The sequence below is a fragment of the Pseudophryne corroboree genome, chromosome 3, assembly GCF_028390025.1.
Source record: "Pseudophryne corroboree isolate aPseCor3 chromosome 3, aPseCor3.hap2, whole genome shotgun sequence".
Taxonomy (NCBI): domain Eukaryota; kingdom Metazoa; phylum Chordata; class Amphibia; order Anura; family Myobatrachidae; genus Pseudophryne; species Pseudophryne corroboree.
The window spans coordinates 1,617,560-1,635,237 of record NC_086446.1 but is presented as its reverse complement, the minus strand read 5'-3'; the positions used below and the strand labels follow the sequence as shown (position 1 = coordinate 1,635,237).

General features: G+C 45.9%; 1 protein-coding gene across 1 annotated transcript in view; it reads right to left on the bottom strand.

The window, feature by feature from the left end:
* Window positions 1-1,065: 1,065 nt before the first annotated feature.
* LOC135056375 (uncharacterized) overlaps window positions 1,066-17,678 on the bottom strand; it is a 113,731-nt gene continuing 97,118 nt past the window's right edge. The window contains exons 14-15 of the mRNA XM_063961454.1: window positions 15,161-15,311; window positions 1,066-3,106 (exon numbers count right to left, since the gene is read on the bottom strand). Of these exons, the coding sequence (XP_063817524.1) occupies window positions 1,287-3,106; window positions 15,161-15,311 (1,971 nt within the window). The 3' untranslated portion in view covers window positions 1,066-1,286. The remainder of the gene's footprint in view (window positions 3,107-15,160; window positions 15,312-17,678) is intronic.

Here is a 17,678-nt window from a genome sequence, read left to right as displayed (position 1 = left end):
GAGCCCGTCTATACCCCATGGTCCTTACGGAGTCCCCAGCATCCACTAGGACGTGAGAAAAATAAACTATTAACACTTCTATTTTTGACAGCATTCTTCCTCTTCAGCATTTGTTACCCGAGCTCCTGTGTATCCTCCGTCCCCTAGAGGGCCTCCGTCACACTGTCCTATAAGTCAGAGGCTCTGCACTCACCATAACAATGGGTTTTAGTTCCTATATTGATCGATACATTTAACTACAAGCAATTCCCTGTTGCCCATAGCTCAGATGCATTTGACTTACACCTGGAGTTGATGTCTCAGATGGGCATCCGTAGGTAGGATCAGGGCCGGTTCTAGCCCTTGTGGCGCCCTGGGTAAAAAATAGGGGCATGGCTTCATACGGGGCGTGGCCAGTTACACTAATTTATGCCCCCTGTAGCGCAGCTGGAAAAAAAAATACAATATCCGCTCCTGATTCCCGACCGCTGCAGACCTCCGCCGGCACCGCTCCTCTCCTCGGATCTATGGGAGAGACGTCATGACATCTCTCCCATAGCACAGCATAGACAGACACTAGAGGTCAATTAAGACCACTAGCGTCTGTGTCAGTCCCACAATGCTGTGTGGTGCGCGGTGACGTCATCGCGCACCGCACAGCAAAGGTACTCCAAACGACGGGAAACTAGACACAGCGGGGCACAATAGCGGTTCTTGCCATGGTGCGGCGCCCTCCGGAAGGCGGCGCCCCGGGCAAAAGTCCTGCTTGCCCGTGGCAAGATCCGCTACTGGGTAGGATGGGTCCATAGCCAGGTACAGTAGATGCAATTGTAGCTAATATGAATTGAGCAATGGCCATTCCATGTCACTGTCAGTTGGATCTTCTGGAATAGCGTACTGTCATGGCGGCTGTTCTAGTCAGTGGAGAGCACGGGGTGGAGCATACAAGAGGAATCTAAGAATACCGCCATGAGAATTTTAATCAAGAGGGATGGCTAGAATTGTGGCTACGTGAAGCTCACACACCGGCCCAAAATGCTCATTTATAGCCTCACTTTCCTCCAGGCACAAGGACTACTGGCTGCATAAATGTGAATCGTGGAGAAGTTTATTTTTAGGAACTTGTCTGTCAAGTTTCAGAAGGAAATGTACAAATAAACAAGAATGCAAATGGTACAGTAACTGAAACAATGTCATGTGAAAGGTCAATAGAGACTGTGACAGGAGCCATACTAAGCTTACTGAGGTTTATGCTTTTGGATATAATATTCTCACTTGCAAACATAAAAAGTGTCGCCTGAGTAACTTCACTTGTGATGTCTCTGATGTGTAACAAGATGTGATTTCTGGGTAAAAAATTTCCCACACTCAGAACATGGAAATGGCCGCTCACCTGTGTGACTTCTCTGATGTGTAACAAGATTTGATTTCTGTGTAAAACACTTCCCACATGCAGAGCATGGAAATGGCCTCTCACCTGTGTGACTTCTCTGATGTGTAACAAGATCTGATTTCTGTGTAAAACATTTCCCACACTCAGAACATGGAAATGGCCTCTCACCTGTGTGACTTCTCTGATGTATAACAAGTTCAGATTTCTGTGTAAAACATTTCCCACACTCAGAACATGGAAATGGCCTCTCGCCTGTGTGACTTCTCTGATGTATAACAAGCTCTGATTTCTGTGTAAAACATTTCCCACACTCAGAACATTGATATGGCCTCTCGCCTGTGTGACATCTCTGATGTGTAGCAAGAACTAATTTACGTGTAAAACATTTCCCACACTCAGAACATGGATATGGCCTCTCGCCTGTGTGACTTCTCTGATGTGTAATAAGACCTGATTTCTGTGTAAAACATTTCCCACACTCAGAACATGGATATGGCTTCTCACCTGTGTGAAGTCTCTGATGTTTAACAAGAAGTGATTTCACTGTAAAACATTTCCCACACTCAGAACATGGAAATGGCCTCTCACCTGTGTGAAGTCTCTGATGTGTAATAAGACGTGATTTCTCTGTAAAACTTTTCCCACACTCAAAGCATGGAAATGGCTTTGCACCTGTGTGACTTCTCTGATGTGCAACAAGATGTGATTTCTGTGTAAAACATTTCCCACACTCAGAACATGGATATGGCTTCTCACCTGTGTGACTCCTTTGATGTATAACAAGTTCTGAGTTCTGTATATAACACTTCCCACACTCCAAACATGGAAATAGCCTCTCACCTATGTGACCTTTCTGATGTGTAACAAGATGTGATTTCTGTGTAAAACACTTCCCACAGTCAGAACATGGAAATGGCCTCTCACCTATGTGACCTTTCTGATGTGTAACAAGATGTGATTTCTGTGTAAAACACTTCCCACAGTCAGAACATGGATATGGCCTCTCGCCTGTGTGACTTCTCTGATGTTTAACAATTTCTGATTTCAGTGTAAAACACTTTCCACACTCAGAACATGTATAAGGCTTCTCACCTGTGTGACTTCTCTGATGTGTAACAAGATGTGATTTCACTGTAAAACATTTCCCACACTCAGAACATGGAAATGGCCTCTCACCTGTGTGACTTCTCTGATGTGGAACAAGAGATGATTTGCATGTAAAACTTTTCCCACACTCAGGACATGGAAATGGCCTCTCACCTGTGTGACTTCTCTGATGTATAACAAAATGTGATTTGTAAGCAAAACATTTCCCACACTCAGAACAGATATACGACATCTCACCTGTGTGACTTTTCTGATGTGTAACAAGAGCTGATTTGAATGTAAAACATTTCCCACACTCAGAACATGGAAATGGCCTCTCACCTGCCTTAGGTGACTGATGGGTAATAAGCTGTGTGCTCTGTGTAAAACATTTGGCATCTATAGAACAGGGAAACTCTGTATCTACTCTCAGAGCAGTAACAGATGCAGCAATATCAGAGTTATCAGGAGAACATTCCCCATGATCAGAGGAATCAGATGATATATCTGCACGGTGAGGTACTGGATGAATAATTAGGGTATTTGGGTTTTCTCCAGGAGACTCTTGGGTGATGCCATCATCAATTTCACAATTCTGAGATAAAACGAGATGATTATCTGAGACATTCCGTCTGCTACATCCAGCTGCTGGGAATGAAACACATATTGAAACATGTTTTGAGGACATCCAACACATCTCCCACCATCACCTCTGCTACCCCCCTGCCCCCTCTATCCCTCCCCTCCATCTATCCCACCCTGTCCTCCTTCCGTCCCACTTCAGAAAAGGAAATCCACTCCCTCATCTTATCCCCCCCCCTCCACCTGCCCCTTGGACCCCCTTCCCTCCCCCCCACTGCATGCTCCCACCTTGCTCACCTCTTTAACCTGTCCCTCTCTACCGGCATCTTCCCCTTGCCATTCAAACATGCTCTGGTCTCACCTATTCTCAAAAAACCCAACCTCGACCCCTCATCACCCACTAACTACCGCCTCATCTCTCTTCTCCCTTTCGCCTCCATATTACTTGAACGACTAGTCTAAAGCCGTCTCACAAGCTACCTCTCTGACAACTCCATCCTCGATCCACTAAAATCTGGCTTTCGCCCACTCCACTCAACTGAGACTGCCCTGGTGAAAGTCACCAATGACCTGCTTTTGGCCAAATCCAGGGGCCACTTCTCTCTGCTCATCCTTCTGGACCTCTCTGCTGCCTTTGACACCGTAGATCATCCTCTCCTCCGCACACTCCAAAACGCTGGCCTCTCTAGCACTATCCTTGACTGGTTTTCTTCTTACCTAACTAACCGCTCCTTCTCTGTGTCTGCCTCCAGCACCACATCACAACCTTCCATCCTTCCTGTTGGTGTCCCTCATGGTTCTGTCCTTGGACCCCTTCTGTTCTTCCTGTACACCTCTTCCCTGGGTGCGCTCATTAACTCATTTTGCCTTCAATACCACCTCTATGCTGATGACACACAACTCTACCTCTCATCTCCTGATCTGTCCTCCTCTGTCCTCTCTCAGGTTTCCAGCTGCCTCTCCGCAATCTCCTCCTGGATGTCTGAACGCTCTCTAAAGCTCAACATGGACAAAACTGAACTCATCATCTTCCCCCCATCCAGAGGAACACCCCCGACCAATATCTCCATCATTGTTGACAACACCACCATCTCCCCCATTCCCCAACTCCGCTGCTCGGGCGTCACTCTTGACGCCTCCCTCTCCTTTGCACCCCATTCAAGCTCTGGCGCAATCCTGCCGTTTCCAGCTACGCAACATTGCTCGTATCAGGCCATATCTCTCCCAGAGTGCAACTAAACTCATCATCCACTCACTGGTCATCTCATGACTTGACTACTGCAATGTTCTCCTCACTGGCCTCGCTTGCTCCCATCCAAGGTCACTACTTCCCATGCATAAGTTCAGGATTATGCCCGTGCTGCACCCCTTCAGTGGAACGCACTACCCCGCTCCATTAGACTCTCCCCGACCTTGCAAAGCTTCAAAAGGGCACTAAAAACCCACCTTCATCAAAGCATACCCTCCCGCTGCATAACCCAGTGCTGAAGCCGCGCCTCCACCCCCCTGCCTCATGCCGTGAACATCTCAGCTTTGCTTGCATACTGCCATCAGGCTACCTCCCACTTGCCTGCACCTCTTGTCATCTTTGTCGCCCCTCCCCACTAGATTGTTAGCTCTTCAGAGCAGGGCCCTCTTTCTTTTTGTTATCTAAGCCCTCGTCTCGACACATTTCACTCGCAGGTCTCCCCTACTCAATGACCATCTTTATCCTGCTAGTAAAGGCTCATCTCCATCTATGGCCACCAGCCTCTAGTATAGGGGTGGGCAACAGGCGGCCCGCGGGCCGGATGCGGCCCGCGGACCGATCGTGCCTGGCCCGCTGTGCCCCATTAGAGTGCAATGACAAGCGGCCCGACAGGCCGCTTGTCATTGCACTGCTCTCAGACGAGGCGCCGCTGAGGAAATCCCGGTCACGTCACAGGGTCAGCTGACCGGGATTTCCTCTGTTACCAATCGCGCTGGGCGCAGAGCCGGATTAAGGGGGGAGCGGGGGGTGATCTGCGGCGCTGCGCTCCCCATGGGTTGCCCTGACAACCTAATTACAGCCGCGGCACCGCATAGAAGTGAAGGACAGCTGCAACGGCTCAGCTGCAGAGACAAAAGTAAGCTGGCTGTATTTTTTTTTCTTAGTTTTTTTTTATAATGCTGCTATTTATTAAATTGGAATATTTGGCTCTGTATCGTGTTGGCTTGGTGTGTATACGTAATGTGTGTTTGTGTGTACTATATATATATATATATATATATATATATATAGATCCAGCAGCAGCCGGCACTCCAATTAGATTAATACAGCTGCTCCGGTGCCAGAACCAAAAATACACAACTGTCCAACAATGAACGGCACTCAGAGTCAAAATGATGACCGTGGAATACAATTTTTTGCATCATTTTGACTCTGAGTGCCGTTCATTGTTGGACAGTTATATATATATATATATATATATATGTGTGTGTGTGTGTGTGTTTGTGCATATATATATATATATATATATACACTGGACACGGGCAGCACAACCGTTGACTAGAAGTAAAGTCCCCTCCGGAGGGCACCGGGATCCCAATAATAGACCTCCTTCAGGGAACCATTAGTACCCGGGGGCGCTGTCTGCTGTAATGTGTAAAAAGGGGGACGATGTCTGCCGTAATGTGTAAAAAGGGGACGCAGTCTGCCGTAATGTGTAAAAAGGGGGACAATGTCTGCCGTAATGTGAAAAAACGGGGGCGCTGTCTGCTGTAATGTGTAAAAAGGGGACGATGTCTGCCGTAATGTGTAAAACGGGGGCGCTGTCTGCTGTAATGTGTAAAAAGGGGGACGATGTCTGCCGTAATGAGTAAAAAGGGGACGCAGTCTGCCGTAATGTGTAAAAAGGGGGACAATGTCTGCCGTAATGTGTAAAAACGGGGGCGCTGTCTGCCGTAATGAGTAAAAAGGGGACGCAGTCTGCCGTAATGTGTAAAAAGGGGGACAATGTCTGCCGTAATGTGTAAAAACGGGGGCGCTGTCTGCTGTAATGTGTAAAAAGGGGGACGATGTCTGCTGTAATGTGTAAAAAGGGGACGCTATCTGCCGTAATGTGTAAAAAGGGGACTCTTTTTGAGTATTTTGTGTGTGGCCCTCGAATATTCGCTGGAAGTGTTAAGCGGCCCCCCAGCTGAAATAATTGCCCACCCCTGCTCTAGTAGTACGATGATCACTCCATCAATACTTACATCTTAGCTGTATTATGTCTTGCAAATGTGTGGTGCTCTGTTACCTGTACTCTATTTCTGTTATTTATTTACTGGAATGCTAAGTTTTGTCTCCCTGTACTGTCCTTTGCACGGTGCTGCGAAACACATGTGGCGCCTTATAAATAAAATTTAATAATAATAATAATAATGTTTGTCCAAAAGTAATATTTTTTTCAGTAGAGACTATAGTGGAATGTCCCCAAATTGCCATGAAATGGGCAGATGTTGCAGTAATCTATAAATTAGTAGCTGGCATCAACATATACAGATATGGATAGATATAACTATACATTCACGTGCCAGAAACCTTGAGACAGTTTTACTAGTCCCACTACATACCACTTAACGTGGGGGGGGGGGGGTGCAATGGCATTTTACTCTACTGAAGTACTACATGCAGGTAGGTGTCTCTGCAAACCTTTGTCGAGCAATTTGCAGTAAAGATGGAAGCATATCACAATGCATTCACTCAGATGGGAGCAGGTTCTTTCAGCAGGAGAATGCACCACAGCACAGGTCCAAAACCACCAGATTATGGCTGGAGGAGCATTCCACCAAGTCTGGCATTGTGAGTTGCTGAATTTGAACCAAATATAACATATGTGGGATGCAGGGTTCCACCACTGGTGAATATAAGGGAATTGGGGACCATTATTCAGGAGGCATGGTGCACACTACCTACAAAGTACTACAGACATCTCATGGAGTCCATGCTCCATCATGTTACTGCTGTAGTCTGATCAAAAGTTGGATATACGCCTTACTGGATGGGTGTCCTCTGGCACATGAGTATATATATACTTATTGCAAACTTTTTACCCAATAGGTTTACACAGGAACTAGAGAGTAATTTGAATACTGGGGCTATTCAGAAAATTTCACACACACCACTCCTAAGCTGCACAAGATTGTGGTCCACCACAGTAGACCAATCATTGCAGCAAGGGATTCATTATATTATGTGGTCTCACAGTATGGGATCATTATCTGCCGCCGGCAGTGCAAGAACATTCTACTATTCATCTTGAAATGTCAGGTATTGTACCTTCTACAAAATGCACATCTGATGTGTAGAATCGATGGCACGAGTTTATATACTAATATTCCTCATTCCAGAGAGATTGAGGCTACCTGCAGGTTCTTGGTGATCAATCCCCCTGTAAAAAGGGCCTCATATGGACTTCTTCGTGACCCGTTTAGAACTTAACTTAAGAAAGGATTTCCTTTTTTTTTAAATAAAATCTAGACAAAAGTCCGGCTGTGCTATGGGCTCTTGTGTAGTGCCCAGCTTTGTGAACATTTTGATGATCAAAGTTGAACGTGACTTATTTCTCTCCAACCCAAGAGTCTTGGGCTAGATCATGGCACACTGCCTCTATAAGGATAATATATTTCCACTGTGGTCTGGAGCTGAGGAGACTTTTGCACAAGCCATGCAGAACATGAATAAATTGTACCGCTTGTCTAAGTTTACTCATGCATGCAGTTTTAATACTGTCCATTACCTAGATGTGGCAGTAAATTTAGCCTATCAACATGAATTCCAAATGTCAATCTATTTTAAAAGTATGTAGAGGAATACAGTACTGCAGGCTTGTAGCTAACACCCTCCTTTGTTAAAACCGTGAATGCCCTACTCTCAGTTTCTTAGTATATACATTTGCAGTGATCCCATGGATGCCCGGCCCAGAAAGACAATGTCCTGCATACATTTCTCAAAAGAGGTTATGGTCAGATCTCTGGGCTGGTAACACACAGTGACATGATGTGAGAGGAGAGCAGGAGTATAATAGGGACTGATGGCTCCTGATACATGAGATACACCAGAGAGTGTGGGGAGGAGACTGGTCAGATCTCTGGGCTGGTAACACACAGTGACATGATGTGAGGGGGAGAGCAGGAGTATAATAGGGGCTGATGGCTCCTGATGTATGAGATACACCAGAGTATGTGGGGAAGAGACTGGTCAGATCTCTGGGCTGGTAACACACAGTGACATGATGTGAGGAGGAGAGCAGGAGTATAATAGGGGCTGATGGCTCCTGATGTATGAGATACACCAGAGAGTGTGCGGAGGAGACTGGTCAAATCTCTGGGCTGATAACACACAGTGACATGATGTGAGGGGGCGAGCAGTAGTATAATAGGGGATTATGGCTCCTGACTCCCTCACTGGGGAGATACATTTCCATCATTAGTTTGTATTGATAGAGGAGGGTGTAGGATAAGAGATTGCTGTAATTACTGACCAAGGAGAATACGTGACTCTTTCTGCAGTGGGGTACACTGGTATTCCACAGGGAATAACATCGGGGTGTAGAGTTGGATCTTGATCCGAGGCACCAACAGGCTAAAGCTTTGACTGTTCTCAGGATGCACTGCACCCCCTCCTCCAGGCACTGGAGCTCAGTTTGTAAGTTGGTGCCTGCAGTGCAGGCAGCTAATAGGATGGGCTGCTCTAAGCAGCTCTAAAAAGAGATTTTCTGAGAAGAAAGAAGACTTCAAGGGCCGCAGCACAGGCATCAGTTGCTATATGTCATGCTGACATATCGTGCTGCGGCTCCCTCACCTCCGCCAGCCACGCTGTATACTCCAGCACCCTGGTTGCTGGGTAATTACAGCAGAGGCGCTCCGGTTTCATCAGGCACACACATACCACCGCTGCTCTCCTGGATCGCATGGCCGCATCATAGGGAGGAGGTAAGAGGGTCCCACAGGCAGGGACCCGCCGAAATAGCGATCCTGATGCGGTCTCCGGAGACGGATCGCGCTGCTGTTGTGGACACTGTGGCCATGCAGGGACCCCACTATATCCACCAGGGCAAAGAGCACAGGTCGGATTTACTAAAATCGCTTTCACATAGGCTCCATAGTACCCGGTGGTGAAGTCCAGCAGAGGGGATAAGGCTCTGACCTGTAGCCCCTGCCCCAGCTCCAGGCGCCATCTACAGCAGGTGTTCCTGCACTGGAGCTGCATCTCTCCCTTACTCCGTTAGCGTTTGGGCGCCATTACACAGCTGCGCTGATCTGGGACTGCAGGGCACTGTCTATTCTGTAAATCCGCCTGTCTCATCAGCGCTGTGCATTTACAGGACACTTAAGTATTCTACATGTCGTTTACACAGTGTTAGTTAAGAACAAGTGCATATATTCAGGGATATTTAGTACAAGTATTCTGTGATATGTATCCAGTGTTTAGTAGTGTGCATTGTTATATCTGTATACATACATTGGATTATGTAGTATTACTAGTCCAGTGCAGTTTTATTGTTGTTTGTAATAATTTCTGCGACTGTGTGTGCCTATAGCTGCTGTGTGGTTTCCATTCAGTGTATCTCACACATATTGCTATCCCTATATTATGTACCCTGAAGGGGGCTAAGTGTCTCAGGGTCATTATATATATATATATATATATATATATATATATATATATATATAGTTTCACAGGATATACTAATTAGTATTTTTCTCTGTGTATTTTCAGTCACCCTATACCGCTTAAATCCTCTGTTTGTGCTCTGCATTTGCAGTCACCTTACACAGGGGTTTTTTTGTCCGGTACTGCTTGTCTGGCTATATTGTACTACTACACCCTAAGGCTACGTTTCCAAATAATGTCTGCTACACAGGGCGGGAATTCTGTGGACGTTCCTCCTCATGCAGTTCTGACGCCACAGTTTTAACTGAGAAAAATATTTCAGCTGAGGGACCAGGTACTGGGTGTTCTACACCCCCTAGTCAGCCTGCAGATCCGGTGGCACAACAAGACCCACCTTGGGCTGCTTTCTCCAATATGCTGACTATGCTGGTAACAAGACCTACGCCCCCTGTGGGACCTCCTGTGCCATTACAGCCACATATTGTCCCTGTAGTTAATCCGCCATGGGCAGATACTCTGTCAACTCAGTTACAGCAATTAAATCAGTCTTTGGTTAAACAAACACCTAACTCTCGCCCTCCTAGGACCAAAGGTTCATCTAAGCAGGCCATTTCTTCCTCACAATCCACTCATGTTTCGGATACTTCATCTGATGAAGATGGCGTATATACTGATCCCTCAGACACTGATACAGATGCTTCTGATGAGGAATCTACAACACAGGTTGATGTACCTGACCTAGTGGAGGCTATCACACTGATTCTTCAGATTTATGATGAGTCTGACCCTCCAGATACGTCTAAGAAACCTGATAAGTTCAAACGTCAGAAGGTTACTAAATTAGTCTTAACAGATTCTGACCATTTAATTGATGTACGTCAGGAATCCTGGGAGTCTCCAGGAAAATTTTTTTCCATCTAAAAAGATGCTAGCTCGTTACCCTCTCTCTGCAGAGTTAAGTACCAAGTGGAAAACCCCACCACCAGTGGACTCACATGTAACCCGTCTTGTGGTGTCATCTACTCTGCCTGTCACCACCGTCACCTCTCTGAAGGAACCAACGGATAAGCGTGTGGAGGGCTGCTTGAAGTCTATTTACACTATTGCAGGTGCTGTACATAGACCCACTATGGCAGCCTCTTGGGCTGCAAAAGGTATTGAAGCCTGGGTTCAAGCAGTTGAGGTAGAGCTACCTCTGAATTTTCCTGATAATGCCAGACAGTGTTTATCATGTATTACTACAGCCTCCCATTACATTCAGGAGGCGGCCTCTGATGCAGGTGTTATGGTGGCCAAAGCGTCTACTACGTCCATTCTGGCTTGCGGATTCTATGGTTACGGTCCTGGTCGGTGGACCTGGACTCTAAGAAGACCATGGAGGTGCTCCCATTTAAGGGAGATATACTATTTGGGGAAGATCTGAACAAGATTGTAAATGACTTGGCGTCTGCCAAGACTGCATGTCTCCCAAGTACTAATCTTTTGGCTCCGAAGGCTAAGAGTACCACCTTTCGTTCCTTTCGACCTCCAGGTAAAGCAAAGGGTCAAGCGTACCAGAGACAAGCTCGCGCTTACAAAACCTCGAAGCCCAAACCTAAACGTTCTTGGGCCGCCCGTCAGCCTGCTTCCAAATCGGACAAGCCTGACACATGACGGGGCGGGCCTCCTCCTGGGGGACCCCATGGTAGGAGGCCAACTTCTACAGTTTGGCCAGGTATGGTTACAGACCACTTCAGATGTCTGGATGCTGGAAGTCATCTCTCATGGATACGCCATCTCTTTCAAGACACATCCCCCTTGCCAGTTTTGCTCGACGGTTATCCCTTCGGACCCGGTAAAAGCGAAAAACTCTTCATTTGTTTGTACAAACCTTCCTGGACACAGGAGTGATAGTGCCAATGCCTCAGTCTCAGAGAGGCAGGGGGTACTATTCAACGCTGTTCCTAGTTCCAAAGTGGAATGGATCCTCCCGGCCCATTCTCAACCTCAAATCTCTGAACAAATTTGTGAAGGTTTCCAAATTCCGCACGAAAACTCTTCGCTTTATTGTTCTAGCTTTGGGGCCCAAGGATTATATGGTATCCCTGGACATATAGAATGCTTGCCTACACATACCTATTGCCATGTCGCACCAGTAATATATGCGGTTTGCTATTGGCAACCTACATTATCAATAATCAAGCCTTGCATTTTGGACTGACTAAAACTTCTCGGATTTTTCACCAAGGTCATGGCTGTCATGACAGCCATTCTCCGTCGTCAAGGTATCAGGATCCTGCCGTATCTGGATGACTTGCTGATCCTGGCGAATTCCCCAGAGGTGCTCATCCGTCATCTGGAACTGGTGGTTGAATTCCTACAAGCCCACAGGTGGCTCATCAATTGGAAGAAATCCTCGCTGGTCCCTGCTCAGAGCATGGTGCACCTGGAAGCATTACTGGACACACACAACAGTTTGTTCTTGTATCCAGAGAAGGTCCGAACACTTCAGTACAGAATACGATGCTTCCTCTCTCGCCCAAGAGTGTCGATACACTCGGCGATGGAAGTACTAGGCCTCATGGTGTCTGCTTTCGACATGGTAAAGTATGCTCGATTTCATTCCCGCCCTCTACAGATCCTAACTCTGAGATCCCACTCCTAACTGTCCTGAGTACCTGCTACTACAACACTGGTAACCGCTTGGCAACAGATTCTTCTGCCGCCTACACCAGACATTACATCAGCACCGCCTGCCGCTCCCGCTACGGGACTCTGATCTTTATCCATGCAGGTTTGAGCAGTCCTCAGCGGCTGCGGTTATAGTGTTGTAAACTGTTGTGATCAAGGAACTGCAAGTGTTTTTACTTTAACAATACGTTTACCATTATAGAAAGCAATACCGTGGCAGATATTTATGTTGTTTATATAGATGTTTGAAAGTGAGTATCAGTTTTTGCTAATCTGGGCATGCATGATTAAGTGTAGGCTTTACTGTGAGATGGATCGTATATAGGGACAGCAGAGACAAAGATTCTCTTTTGAATGAGGCTGACCTAAAACAAAGTAACATTTAGTATTATTTTGTGATTTCACTATGAATAGGCGATTCAGCTGCGTGTATTTAAACTGTCACAGCAGCTAGAGACTGAGTGTATATTGTTATTATAACAGCTACAATTGTTACAACTGCACTCTCAGGGAGCACTTGGTAACCATTACTGAGCTATATTACTCGTAATGTGATACATATTACAGACTAACGACTGAGATTTGTAAATATCTTTTTCTCATTTATATTTAATAAGCATTGTGTCAATCTCTGCAAATTCAAGGAGATAATGTGATTATCAAATATCTATAACGTTGAAATATTAACTGGAGTGTGTATACATTGATTAGAACATCTGTATCAAGACTCTCAGGGAACTCCTGATATATACTTTTCCAAGTCAATTTCTCCCAATTGCGCATATAGCAAGGCAGGTATAATTATATACCAATATTATTCCGGACAAATATATATTTATAATTTGATGGCATAACTTTACTTAATGCTAATAATACATTACCTAACCTAATTTGTTAAAATTCTGCTGAATTAAATATTTGAATCTCAATCTTTTTCTTCTTCCTCTCTTCCTCTTGTTGCTCTTCTTTTCTTTTCCGTCTTGTATCTGGTTCGTGGACTCGCACCAACGATCCGGAGGCCATATACAAATCCCCCCCCCGCCTAACGTTGGTAGCAGATCCACCTGTTGTTCCTTCTGACTGTACTTCTTCAGTTTATCTTTTTCAAGTGATCTCTCATCAATGATTCACTGGAGGTGCGATATATACCATTCTACCACTATACCACACAGGAACACGACCAATACCACTTGAACTTGGAAGCTAGGCAGGAGTGGGCTTGGCCAGTACTAGGGTGGGAGACCCCCTGGGAATTCAGAGTGTAGTAGAATATCCATTTGGGATTACCCGGTGTCTAACGCTGACAGCAGAATCACTGTTAACTTCTTCCTTCCATCTTTGTCAGTTCTTATTGCACAGTAATTTTGGAATCCTATTCACAAACTATACTACTATCTAGTAATTAATCTGTTAGTTCTGATACATTGACCAGAGGTCATCTATCAATCTTGTTAATACTTTATAAGAGTGCACCCACAAAGGGGTCTTTCTTCTTCCTTAAAAATTCATACAATAAGGACTGGACTTAGGCCTTCGGCTGGCCTCCCTCAAGGTTCACATTTCTGCCTTGTCGGTATGGTTTCAGAGAACAATTGAGTCTTTGCCTGATGTTCATACATTCACTCAGGGTGTTATGCGGATTCAGCCTCCATATGTTCCGCCTGTGGCTCTGTGGGATCTGTCCGTTGTTCTGAATGCCCTACAAGAGTCTCCATTTGAACCTCTTGACTGTTGACCTTAAATGGCTTACGCTTAAGGTCTTTTTTTTGCTGGCTATTGCCTATGCTAGAAGGGTGTCTGACTTAGGTGCTTTGTCCTGTCGCTCACCCTTTCTGTTTTTTCACTGTGACCGTGTGGTTCTTAGAAGCCGCCCAGGTTACCTACCAAAGGTGATGTCCTCTTTCCACCTTAACCAAGAGATTGTGGTTCAGGCCTTTATCTCTTCTGGTCTGTCCTCCAAAAATCGGTCTTTGGATGGGGTACGGACTCTCCGTATATATGTGGAGGGAACTGCCTCTATCAGGAGGTCTGATTCTCTCTTTGTCCTTTTTGGTTTTCACAAATGTGGCTGGCCTGCGAATAAGCAAACTTTGGCCAAATGGATTAGAATGGCGATTGCACAAGCTTATGCGCAGGCTGGGCTCCAAGCTCCTGCTGCGATCAAGGCCCATTCTATTCGGTCTGTTGGACCTCCATGGGCGGCCCGCCGTGGTGCGTACCTAGAACAATTGTGCAAGGTGGCAACAAGTTCATCAAGTTCTATGCCTTTGATACTTCACAGGATGATTGCTATGGACACCGGGTTCTTGTGCCCACTACAGTGCGTTCCCTCTCATGAGGAACTGCTTTAGGACATCCCCAATGTTATTCCCTGTGGAATATCAGTGTACCCTGCTGCAGAAAAGGAGATTTATGGTAAGACTTACTATTGTTAAATCTCTTTCTGTGAGGTACACTGGATTCCACAGGGCGCCCACCCTGACACACATAGCTTCTTTGGGTTTGTATGGCATTAGCTGCTGGTACCTTCTCCTGTCATGAGAATGTGGTTCTCTGTGGTTACCGACTATCATCTCTCTTACCGGCTACTGCATTGGACTGGTTAACGAAACTGAGCTCCAGCAGTGCCTGGAGGCGGGGATATAGAGGAGGCGGTGCAGTGCTTCCTGGGAACAGTCAAAGCTTTAGCCTGTTGGTGCCTCGGATCAAGATCCAACTTTACACCCCGATGTTATTCCCTGTGGAATCCAGTGGACCTCGCAGAAAGAGATTTAACAATGGTATGTCTTACCATAAATCTCCTTTTTCTGTAATATGTGTTTATTACTCACCTGTGCTGGTATCTGTAGGGATTTCTTCCTCCTTACACTGCTGATCACCTCTCACATACGTCTCTTCTTCTCCATCTATATCTTCTGCAGTCATGTCAGTCACATACAACTCTTCACCCTCATCTGCCTTAATAAGAGTAAGCTCTTCACCCTATTTCACCCACAAAAAATAACACTTTAATAATGTCTGATGACATTGAGATTAAAAAGAGGATTTTGGTACTCACAGTTAAATCCATTCCTCTTACTCCATTGGGGGTACACTGCCAAACATGGGGTGATAACTGTACACATTAAACTAAACTACATCCCATGAGACCCTCTCAGCCAATCGGAATCCAGTTGAAACTTAAATCCCAAAGGAGTGTCTATACAAATTAGCACTCAGCCAGAGCAACACTCACACCTGAGAGTGGACAGAGTGTACAACAAGAGGGTGGGAGTGCAGTCACCCAGAACCTTCTTGGACTCCGAGTCAGCCTTCCATGTTCACAGCCAAACCACTATGCGAGCTGCTACTGCTGAGGCTGATGCTTGAGAGGCAATAGTACCATGTCCAATGCTGCTTCTTCCATAAACATAGCCGCCTGTTTAATATGTACAATATGGGATTTTTGCTCTCTAGATGCCAATGAGAAATCATCCTCCAATGCATCAGCCCAGGCTGCTACTGCTTTTGCTATCCAGCCATGGCCGGCCTAACAACTGCTCCTGACAAGGAAAAAACAGTTTTTAGAAAACCATCTATTTTTCTATCCGTTGCATCATTTAATGATGTTGAAGAAGGCAGAGGTAATGTAGATTTACGCACCAACCGAATGACATGCGTATCTACTTTGGGAGCCACCTCCCTTTTCAAACAATTCCCAGCCGAAAGAGGAAAATGAGAACTCCATTTTTTCAGAATTCTGAACTTCTTACTAGGTGTGACCCAAGTCTATTGCATGATTTCTGTCAGTTGTTCTGACTCCAGAAATTCAGTTCTGACCATTTTGGGATGTTTAAACACAAATGCCTTGGATTTTAACAAAGGCTCTGCTCCCTCCTCTAAGGATAGAATAGCTTTCATAGCATTATTTAGCTCAGGTATATCTAGTGAGCTGTTACCTTCATCCACATCTCTGTATGCAGACCCAGAATGCGAGGAATCATCCTCATCCTCCGAAGTGTCCCCTTAGGAAGCATGTGTAAACTGTGAAGATGTTGTTTCATGTCTGTGTGATTTACTTTCCACAGGCCTTTCACCCTGTTTTTGTTGAAAGGCTGCAGATTCCTGGACTGGATGTGATAAGACCCAGGGGGAATGTTGCATGTAAGGGTTAACTGGGTAACATATCCCTGGTATAGGAGCTGGCATTATCCGCTCAGCTACATTGGATTATGTTTGTGCAAAAGAAGCCCATGGTGGTTCAACTTGAACCTGCGACTGCCTTGGATTATTAAGGAAGCTTTAGTGAAAGCTATAACAATTTCCATATAATCCATTTTGTACCAGAGAGGTTAACCCTGCTTTGCATGACAAACATGATATCAATGTCGGTGCTGCTGTGGAGTGTATCCTCCTCACCCTTGCCTCTCTTAGACATGGTAAACAAAATAGGATTTTAATTACCTACCGGTAAATCCTTTTCTCGTAGTCCGTAGAGGATGCTGGGGTCCATTTAGTACCATGGGGTATAGACGGGTCCTTTTGGCTGCCCACCCGCCGCCGCCAGGCAAGTGCTGCTCCCTACTGCTCACGTCTGCATTAACCCCTGCCTGCCAGCCACCAGCAAAGTGCTGCTCCCTGCTGCACCTCACTGCTCACGGCTGCATTGACCCCTGCCGGCTGACGCTGAGGGAGGGAGGGAGAGGCATATGGAAAAGTAATGCTGAAACCTTACAGGTATGGTCCAGTGCATTTGAATTAATTTTACAGTAATAGCTGTGTGAACAGTGTGTGAACAGTGTGCAGAATTAATGTGGGGGCCAATATGTGTAATTACTGTGGGGGGCCCATGTGTGTAATTAGTACTGTGTGTGTGGGGGGGTCCCATGTGTGTAATTACTGTGTGTGTGTGGGGGGGGGATGTGTAATTACTGTGTGTGTGTGTGTGGGGGGGGCAATGTGTGTAATTGCTGGGCAGGGACAATATGTGTAATTACTGTGGGGGGACAATATGTGCAATTAATGTGGGGTGACAATATGTGTAATTACTGTGGGCGGGGGATGTGTGTAATTGCTGTGGGGGGACAATATGTGCAATTAATGTGGGGTGACAATGTGTGTTTTAATTCCCCATGTGGGCCAAAGTGTGTTGTTGTTTTTTTGTTTTTTTTTGGGGGGGGGGGGTTGTTCGTGGGGTACTGATGGTGTGCCTTGGCAATTTCAGAATTTTGTTCGGCGTGCCCCGAATTCAAAAAGGTTGAAAATCACTGTCCTAGAGGATGCTGGGGTCCTTTTAGTACCATGGGGATGTACCCAGTACGGTAGGGAGAGTGCTGAGTTTCCTGCTGAACCGGTTGACCAAACTTTAGG